Source organism: Lactuca serriola, chromosome 5, assembly GCF_051521515.1.
Source record: "Lactuca serriola cultivar US96UC23 chromosome 5, Lser_US96UC23_V15, whole genome shotgun sequence".
Lineage (NCBI taxonomy): Eukaryota > Viridiplantae > Streptophyta > Magnoliopsida > Asterales > Asteraceae > Lactuca > Lactuca serriola.
In genome coordinates, this window is record NC_136412.1 from 268,142,497 (window position 1) to 268,153,587 (window position 11,091).

At 33.5% G+C, this 11,091-nt stretch overlaps 1 protein-coding gene across 1 annotated transcript; it reads right to left on the reverse strand.

Moving 5' to 3' along the window:
- Window positions 1-804: 804 nt before the first annotated feature.
- LOC145054246 (ethylene-responsive transcription factor 3-like) lies at window positions 805-2,521 on the reverse strand. Its single transcript, XM_079002395.1, has 2 exons — window positions 1,439-2,521; window positions 805-927 (listed from the first exon to the last, which is right to left on the reverse strand). Exon 1 carries the CDS (start codon window positions 2,244-2,246, stop codon window positions 1,560-1,562), a length of 687 nt encoding a protein of 228 aa, XP_078858521.1. The 5' UTR covers window positions 2,247-2,521; the 3' UTR covers window positions 805-927; window positions 1,439-1,559.
- Between the last annotated feature and the right edge of the window lie 8,570 nt (window positions 2,522-11,091).

Consider the following 11,091-nt stretch of genomic DNA (forward strand, 5'->3'; position numbering starts at 1 on the left):
TTTTTTATTTAATCTAATGACAAAAAAAAATAATAAAAAGATAAAAATTATGAAATAGTAACCATTGACATTACGCTGAATTAACAACGCTTTTCTAGTAAATTTGTGATATTTCATTAGTCTTGTATAAGAGAGTGTTGTGTTGAGTTGTCTTGACATTGGAGTCTCCTCACGACTTTTATATAGGTGGAGTGCTTAGAACATGATGATGATAATTCGTACATTGGATTATTTTTTTATTTTTTTTTTTTTTTGTAGCTTTCGTTATTAGAGTTTTAGTATGAGTTTATGTAAAATGTGGATTTTTTTCAATTTGGGCAATCTTGTGAAACCACATACATCCATTGATCACTCTTCACCGATTCAGGTGCTTGTGCTCATCACTAGGCAATCCAAATCCTTTGCTGACTACCCGCACCCCACATTTCTATGCTCTATGCATTTCCATCATCTTGCAGGATGGAAACTTACATTTTAATGTCACAAGAAATATTTGCTCTTGGATGTTTACGTTTTAATGTTTCACCAAAATTCTAAAGATGACTAGCTATCAAAATCAAACTACACTTGGGTTGTTGAAAACGTATACGTAATGCAAATGACTTACGTATTTGGCTTTCACAAACAAAGTTCGAATCCAAGAAAAAGATTCGATGTAACCTAGACTTGTGGAATAATATTGTTCAAACGGAATTAATTTTTTTTAAAATACAATAGCTCTTATAAAATGAAACATTATGTACAACGATTATAAAATCAAGATAAAACGATGACAAAATGTTTCAAGTTTTTTAAAGTATAACCTTCTGTCATAAACAAAAATTTACTATTTTATAAACCAACCAGAGTTATTACATAGTTACATACACTGAACTAAAGCATACTCCCGACAAATGAAGCAGGAGATTAGGTCTAGAACATGGAGCCCTGCAACATTGTGGAAGAAAATAATTACTAACCCACCAACCACCGTCACCTCCACCACCGCCACCGCCTGTCGTACTTCATGGCGGTGGTTGAAGGGGAAGATGCACAAGTCTTGCGTTATACGGAAACAAATTAAGTAGATTTTAAAATTTGCAAATAGAAACAAAAAAAATTAGAACAACACATCAACGATTAATCCACAGATCAAACAACTGCTGCTCCATTGAAGAGATAACAGAGGGAATCAACAACAGAAATGTGGAACTGTGTGTATTTTATTTATAATTTTATACAGAAGAAGCTAAATGAGAGATCATGAGGTTAGAACAAAACTCAAGATCTAGATAGTGAAAATTACATATAAACTTTTATGATTCCTCGGGAAAATTACGACGATCGTACTCTAAGTTCGTAAGAGGTTGAAGCATAAATCGCGTAGTGGCCTCAAATTACACTAATCTACACATACCAACATCAATCTAAACAAATCAAGATTTTTTTGGGAATTTACCAGAAATTTTCATCTTCGAATTCCCCACGGATGATGATTTTCTTGGGAAAAAAAACAAGAAATTTGCAGACGAGATCGAGAAAGCAGGGTGCGCATATTGGTCATCGATGTCGGAGAAACTTTATAGGCAAAGCGCGGTGACGAATAAGTCATCGGCATCGGCGTCGGCTTCGTCAATTGGGTTAGAGGAAAATCCGATGTCATCCAACGGCGGAGGAAGGTTGAGATCGAAAGGTAAGGGTTTACGGGAAGATGATGAGAGATCGGCGTCGCAGTAATATCCATCGACCACCGAAGACGACGAATCACAATTACTATGGCAATCGTCGTCGTCGTGAGGAGGTGCTGCCGGCGGTTTTAATCGTTGGTGGGTTCTTACACGCGGTGGATTTGACGGGCGAGGTCCACTCGTCGACTCGACGGTGCTGCTCAGATTGCTCGTCGTCGGCCGAGACTGGTTATTGAAATCCTGAAATTCATAGAAACCCCGTTGGTGGTGCTGATCATCGGTTACGTGCTCGGCGGTTTCGTCTGATACCGGAAAATTGGTTTTGGCCTTGGGACCACGGAGGGACCGGGCTGCAGCGTCGTAGGCACGAGCGGCGTCCTCCGCGGAGTCGAAGGTGCCTAGCCAAACACGAGCTTTCTTCCATGGGTCACGGATCTCGGCGGCGAACCTACCCCATGGTCTCTTTCGAACACCACGGTAGCGAGGTTCGTTGTCCTCTTGTTGTTGAGTCCCCACCATCTGCCTCGATCCGATCGCTTCTCCGGCGGCGGCGGCCTTCGCTCTGCTGCCTCGTGCCATGTCCGATAGCTTTTCCGGGGATTGAAGATAGTCGGAGACGATAACCGATCTTTCAAAATATAATCTTGGATTTTTTTTTGGGTTATTTTATCACCACCTCCTTCGATTCAAACTTTTAATCTTTTAGCAAATCCATTGAGTTTTTCAAGATTTCTTGATTTTCCGGTCACTTTCTCTCTCTTCAATTACCTTATCTTTTGTTTCTCTCTCTAGATTTTCTTCTTCTCTATCTCCGCAACGGAGAAAAGGATCCGGCATATTCGCTTGCTATCATGTGTTCCATGAATAGATATATCTGTCTGTCCGGTATATAGGAATAGACAATAATACCCTTCGTATATTTTATTATTTTCCTATTTTTCTTACTTGATATTTTACTTCTGGTGGGGTTAAGATCGTAATTGTAAGGTTTTTATGAATTTGCAGGCCTTTCTTTTGCTTTTTCAAGTTTGTAAATTGTGAGAAAAGAGCCCTCGTGCTTATAATTTTTGACTTTTTGCAAGTTAAGACATATTCAATTCACCCATAGATCTCCTGCTCAATTTTATAAATATTTACTTTTAATCAAGGAAAATTTACTAATATAACACAATTTAATTTTGATTGAAAAAAGTAATCTAAAAGAATTGTTTTTAACAAAAATAACACTTGCTTCGCAATAGATATTCTAGATGAAAATAACATTTTTTCTGGAAATATATATATATATATATATATATATATTTCGGACCAGCATTCCGAATTCTTGACAAAAATTTCGAATTCCAAAAAATACACTCCAAAATCAGACATTTTATTAAAAGAAACGGTGACATTAAATACATCAAAATGACATTTCAGATATTAGTGAAGATATTTCTTTCAAAAAAAATTGGAAAAAAACCAAAAAACAATTTCGAAATTTGAAGATCAAACCCGAAATAGAGCGTTCAGAATGGAACATTCTTTGGGAAAAAAAATAAGAACTTCAGAATATGAACATGTTGGATCTATATATGCTCAATAATCATTATAATATTTGTTAATAACATATGATCTTATAAGGTTATATATTTATCAACTTTGCACTTATTGAATATTTATTAAGTATTTGATTATTAATAAATAAATTCAAGTATTGTATTTAATTAGAGAATAATTATTGTTTTATGAATATAATAACAAAAGAGATAACAAATTAATTATTATATCATATAACTAGGTGTAAGACTCATGTATTACATAGGTTTATATATATATATATATATATATATATATATATATATATATATATATATATATATATATGCCTAAATATTTAAGAACTTTGAATTATAAGAAAATAAGAAAATAATGAATTATTAAAATTGATTTTTCTTTTAAATTTAAATAAATAAACAAAATAAACTAATGAGTTTTAATTTGAGAATTTTGAAATAAGAAAGTAAGTCCATTAATGAAATTGATACTCATTTATTATTATATTTATTGTAATTATTACATTAAAGTATTATGTAGAATTTATTAAAATAGAAAAACCATAAAATGATATGTGGAAAATAAATTAATTCAAAATAACCACAATATGACATTTGGCAAATTGAATAAGAGAGTGACATGTGGCAAAAAAAAACCTTCATTTATTATAGTTGATATGATTTAATAAGTCATGTATAATGTTTTAGACACATTTGATTTCATTCGACTTAACTTAACTAGCTAGATTTATCTAGTTCGGAAAACTAGTAAAAGATCTTTTTCCTGTTTTTCTAAGCATGGGCCGAAAATCATCATGGATATGAGAGGTTGCTTGTCAACCTCTCTCTTTCATTATCCATGCCTCTGGCTAGCCATTACTTTATATTATATTAAGGTATGGGTATTAGATCTTCGATGTAAATAGTAATGCTTGCAAAAACTCTAGTCTTTTTCCCTTGGTTTTCTCTCTAAAAATTGTAACCCTCTCTAATCCTCCTCTCTTGCTTTCTTTTGAAGAGTGTTGCAGGTCCTGGTGGTTATTTATGTTTATCCTTTAGTGCTTAATTGTGTTAAGGAATTAAGGTTTAAAAAGTACTTCACAAAAGAGGGGAATGAGCATTTCAAAGTGTCTTACTCTTGATGGTGAATACATTATATAGAAACTCTCTCTTGAATTTTTGCTATCATCATCAACTTTCCAATTCCAAGTGGGATCAAAGGCTTCAAATGTTATCTCCTTAACTTCTTATGGTTGTTATTATCTTTATAGTTCATGTATTTGGATCCTCTTGTTGATTTTGTTAAAATGATCTAAAAATAAACTAGTTATTTTAAAAGTCTTTCATTTTCCGTTAAAATTGTTTTTATAAAAAAATATCGTTTTTAGATTATCAAAACCCTTCAGTGGTATCAAAGTCTTTAAGTGTTTGATAACCTTTGGTTTTAGAAAATATGTTTGGTATTTCTTTTTGGCAAAAAAATCACCAAATATATTTTCTATGGAACTTATTGTTTTTATAATAGTTATTTTTATGCAACCAATTTTTTATGCATTTGGTTGTATAAAGTTGCCTTCAAAAAACGAAGTGTTTTGCTTGTATATTTGATATATTGTTATTGTACATAAACAAGACATTAGGACCATTTTGTTGTGTGGGTTGATATTTATTTATTCATAAGATGTAATAAATAAATAAGTATTTTTTTATTTGTTTATTTATATGTAATAAATTAGTTAGACTAGTTGTATTCTTTTTTTTTCAAATGTAACAAGTTGAAGAAATTACCATTTTGAAGATGACATAACCACTTGAGACTATAATCCTAACCTTGAGCTTCTATTCTTGTTTTTTGGGCTTAATTATAATGTTAATGGTTTAAGTGTAACAACCTCTACAACACATGGAACCTTGAAGTTCTTTTTTCAAGCAAGAGTTGTTTTGGCAAGTAGGAGCTTGAAAACCCTTTAGAAGTGTCTCTTATGTCCCTTAGGAATGTCCTAATAATTCTTGTGTTGGCTCACAAAAATGGATGAAAATCTTTTCAGATTTAAGCTAACATCTCAAAGTAAGAATCTTCTTTCTTATAAGATAACTACATTGTGTGATTTTCTTAAATTAAGATGACTTTTGTATTTTTTTTCTACAAAGCTAGTGGGAGCGTAATAACATTCCTAGTCTTATATGTATTCAACATACTAACTCTTAGAACTAAGACCTACTTAAATAGATCATGTCAACTTAAAAGATTAAGTAGCATTACATTAATTGTCAAAGATCTTAAAGAGTGTAAGGTATAAGACTCTGAGAGAGATTATCTTGTCAATACCACATAACATGATCTTGAGCAAGCCTCAAACTCCTAGTACAATGGTTGAAGTAGATGATATGATTGTATTCCATATGTCGTTGCAACTGGATTCATCCTTATATTATGTTGTGCACGAAGAACTAGAGAAATATTCTTGATCTACAGAGTACTTGAAAGAAAGATATGTTTAAACCGTTACACATATGCTAAACTTCCAAATAGATTGAGATGATCCTCAATTACAATCGGATGTATCCTTATTATGAACGAAGAGAAAGTTACATGGATAGGAGTTCCATGCAGATTTTAATTACAATTACACTTCAGAGTTAGAATACATTATTGTTCGAGAAACCACATGATAGGTTTTATAGGTTACAAAATTATGTGGCGGAAAAACTTTACCCTAAGTTCACATGAAACCTATTGGATCTAAGTTTTATCTATTGATTGCAACAAACAATAGAACATCAAGAACCCTAGGAGTGGCCTACTAAGTTTGAAATTCATAAAGGGTTTTATAGTTTACATACCTCTTGATTATTGTAGTAAATAATCAAATACTTCCTTGTTGAACAAGCTTCAGAAAACAAGCACTAGAAATCCTGTGTCTCTAATGATTTGTACCCAAACCTTAGCAATAGAAGACTTGAGAGGAGAGAGGTTGGAATTTTCGGCTGTAAGGCTCTTAGAGAAGGGATGGACAAAAATAATGAACCCATAAGGGGTTTATATATATGAGTAAGGAGTCTAGGACAAGGCAGGTTTTCTTGGATAACCCTTATCCCTTTTCTTGCTCCCTAAGGTTTCCTAAAGCTTCCAAGATGTCCCAGGAACCTACAAAATTGTCCCCCTCATGTGGGAAGGTTCTGAAATCCTTCAATGCTCAATTTTTTAACATTGTCACCTTTAGTCCCTATACTTTTGATGAATCTAATTAATCTCAAAATTAACTCTAATTAATTTCTCATTAATTATTAATTAAATATTACTATTTATAATTAATATATTATTCTCATAATATATTGATAAATTATTTATTGCTATTTATTTATCTTATAATAAATCAATAAATCGACCTCTTTCCCTAAAAAGTCATTCTGTCAATTACTAGATTTGAGGGCAACCCAAAAGGACTCTGATTTTAATTCAAGTATATATCAATTTAGTTACTGGATTAAACACATAATCCAATAGTCTCCCACTTGGATAAGTCTACATCTACAATTGCCATTATAACTTCTAAATCAAACAACAAAGGGTGCTTTCCAAAGCAACTCTAGACTTTGATTTGATCAAATATATGTCCTAAGATAAGTGATCAAATAATCATTCGTTCTTCAAGATATCGTATGGACATGATACATGGATTAGAATCAATCTCATAGTCCAAGATTCTATTTCGCGATTTCTTGATTTATGACGACTGAATTCAGACTAATAATTGAACCCATCAATTCAATTTGGGCTCGACCAAGTACTTCAAATATTGAAAACAAATCATCGAGGGGCCCAAATATTTCATTTTTCCTATTAGCGCAAAAGGAACAAATAACCTTCGAATTATATGCTTGTAACTTTTACTTACAAAATCATGCATGACATCACGTTACAGATGCATTTTTGTAATACCAATGCACAACTAAGTTGTAAATTACAACTCATATATATATATATATATATATATATATATATATGTTTTAAGAATAAAAGATATTATCGTCTCACAAGTACTCATGATAGAATCCATGAAGTAATTCTCTGAGCGTGGGTTTATCTAATACTTAAAATATCCATTATCTAAGCACTCATGAATATTGTAGCAACCATTGCAATATCTAATCTCCATAGACAATCTACAATTCAGTTCATGATAGCCTTAATTCACTACTTGCTTCCAAAAGTATGAGCGACTGTGGAATTTCAAATAATCAAATCATTCATGAAGTAAAACATGCAAAATGAAACACAATGATAAACTAATTAACTATGGTCTCAAAACTATTGAATATAAATAATCTCTATTATTTAATTACCATAATAATTATGAATTTATTCATTGTATAATGTTTCGAGTAATCATCTAGTCACTTAAATTAAACATCAGTCATGCCATGTTATGAACATGCATACTATGCCTCTATATGGTCCTTCCTTTGTGAACAGATCAACTGGATATTATTCCAATAATGCTCATTTCATAATTCCAAATTCTTATCACTATCCAATATGTGATGGAATTCCAAATTAACATGCATTAAAATTTTGTGATATCAAGATTCCAAAGTCTCAAAGACTGAGTCTTTGATATTATAGAATATCTCACTCGAATTTTGTTACTAGAAACAATTCCATGGTAATGAAAGTTCTAATTCAAGGTACACTCCTTGAACACTTCTCTTGCATTAAAGTTTCCAACTCACATGTAAACTTTTCAACCATCTCCTATTATGAAAACATTTCCATATTTTCATATGACCACCAATTCTGATCAAGAATCATCTCAATCCATAATCATGTCACTATCGTTTGTCCAAATTAATATCATACTTTTAACTTTCCACAAGCAACCAGTATTTTGGTACAGCCTTAGAATGTTCTTGACAGTTGTTTAATAACTTTAGTCACACAAAATTCTAGTCCTTTTTCTCACAATCCTCCGAGCATTTGAAAAAATAGAATAAGTGAATATTATGGCATATGTAATCGATCCTACATCTGAAGCATGCATTCAGTGTACAGTGACGAGAATATAGATAGGGAAAGTCTAGACATGTAATCCTCCTTGTTATTTCAAAAGTTATATGACAGTTCTAATACCGTAATTAAACGTTTAGAAACATAAACACATAAAATTTCCTAATTCCTAGGCTAGCAATATACCTTAAATTTTACCTAATAATATCATCCTAGATAAGCAGCCCTAAGGCATGCTATAGCATAACTCATTTAACACATAAAAGCAAATTAGGCATCTAATCCTAAAGTAAGCTAGTGTTAGTGTCAATTTATGTGTACTACCTAAAATATAATAGACAATCATCTCACAATCATTGCTAAGAATTATAAGTTTAAGTCTAGAAATCCTATAAATTCCTAGTTCGCTTAAACTAATGCTCTGATACCAAGTGTGACATCCTCATTTTTACGAACAGAAGATACTGATTTGATCGTGCTTATTAAATCAGAGTATCCTTTAAAAAGATTTACATTACGGAATTTGTCCCAAAAGTATGGTAATAATACATTTCCAAGAAATGTATTTTATTTATAAAACTCAATATGTCATTGTCAATACAAGAAACATAAGCATAAACGAAGACTTACAACATCTCTTTATACTAATACTCTATATCTCCTTTGAATCCCTCGGCAGATACCTATATCATCATGTATAATTACCTATGATACAATAAACTGAGTGGTTCAAGTTGGGAAACCTCGTGAGTATATTGGGTTTTCAACCCACAATAATATAATTTATCTCTTTAAATAATTCACACCAAACAGTTAACCCGATTACTTATTCTCATTACTTTCTTTCTTTCTTTCTTTTCTCTCTCTCTCTCTCTCTCTCTCTCTCGGGTTATACCATAAGGTTTATGCGTTGATAAGGTAAACAAGTAAAAATAGAGAACTCAAATGAATCCACAATCTATACTCTCGGCTTGTGTGATTTTATGAACACCTACAGATTGCAAGTATGATAGTGTTCCAGTAGACTGTCTACAATAGTTCGTGTTCGCCATCAATACTTTTCTTGATGATCGATCTATATTGGGCATGGTCTCTTTGCCCTATCTTTGGCATGGTCTCTCACCACTAATCTATATCTGATATGGTTTCTCACCATTATCTCTTTTCTTACAACATCCGAAAAATTTCAACAAATTTAAACCTTCCAAAAGGGACCCATTTATTAATAAAAGTGTTTACAAACCATTATTTCCAAAACGTTGTTTAAAATCAAAGTCTCCTAAGATCTAATCAGTTTTAAAATCAAGGATGTGTACGGTCACGCCTTCACCTTGACACGGTTCACTGAAGTACTTGAAACTATAAACCAAAACTGTAAGTATGAAACTTAGTGAGTTCCCCCAAAATGCCACCACACAAACATATAATATACAAACAAGCATGCTCAAATGGTCTTGGCTGGCCAAATCAGCCTCGGGATGGAATAACAGGCATGTCTACGATGGGCTTAATCATCCTTGGGATGGAATACCCTCGTATCATAACCATGTTGGTCCAATCAACCATCAGGTTGGAATACCAAACATGTCGAGTCCAATCAACCATCGGGTTGGAATACCCCAGGCCTATTGACTGATGCACAAAGCAGTCCAGTCTCACCATATACCATACAATCATGTTGGGTCCAATCAACCATCGGTTTGGAATTCCAAATATACAACGGGTCCAATCATCCTCGACATGGAATACCCTCAGGCCCAATCAACCATCGGGTTGGAACGCCCCCGTTCTGTTGGCTCATGCACATAACAATGAAACCTCAACCACCAACCAACATATAACCAGTCAATAGACAACCGGACAGATCTACAGATCACTAAGCATAGTATCATCCTATATACAAAGATACCGATCTAACAGATCACTACAACACAATAGCATACTATCACATAACAGGATATCTAATCTAATGGGTCGGCCTTGGTGCCTTCGACCCGTAAGTACAGTGAGGAGGACTCACCTCTCAATCTAGATAATAGCTTATGAGGTCCCAACTCTGAATCTCGGCACCAACCGACACCTATCCCTCCAAGTGACCAATCACAATCAAAATCCTAAAATACCTAAAATACCCTTAGGTCAAACTTGGTCAAAGTCCATAAGTCAACTGAGTCAACCCAGCCGAGTCAACCCAACCGAGATAGCATAACCGAATCAACTCAGGTTGCGTACGCGGGGTGTACACGAAGGTACGTTGGGCGTACACGCAACCTCGCACGTTGACCACCATGGGGGTGGTTAGCCTCGTACGAGGGCGTACTCCGAGTATGCGGGGCGTACTCCCAAAAGATTCAAAAACCAATAAGTGCTTAGTAGCTTAAGCACTCACTACCATTTCTCATATCCATGGCTAAAATACCCTCAAGAGTCATAGATTTTCCAACTTTATGATTTTGTATGGCCATTAAGATCTTAACTCCACTTCTTAATCCATTAAGACCTTCTAAATGATGCATAGAGCAAAACCAACCACTTGAATTCCATTTTTATGACTCAAGACCCTTCCAAGGGTCTCAAAGGACAACTCAATGGGTCAAGAACATGCTTTGTTCAAGAATCAACATGTTGGGACCAAAAAGAGACTTAAAAGAGCAAAAACCTAGATTTACAAGATGGAGTGGAAATGATGCAAGCTTTATACCTTTTTTATGTTGCAAACAAGCTATAAATCTCATATCTACAATGTACTCGACTCCAAGGTCTTCACACCAACTTCTTCTTTCTTCAAAATCACACCAAACTCTCTTAAGGCTCAGAAATTGGCTTCCTTTTTGCTCTAGGGTTGCTTGAGGGTCGAAATCTTTGAAAAATATTGGATAAG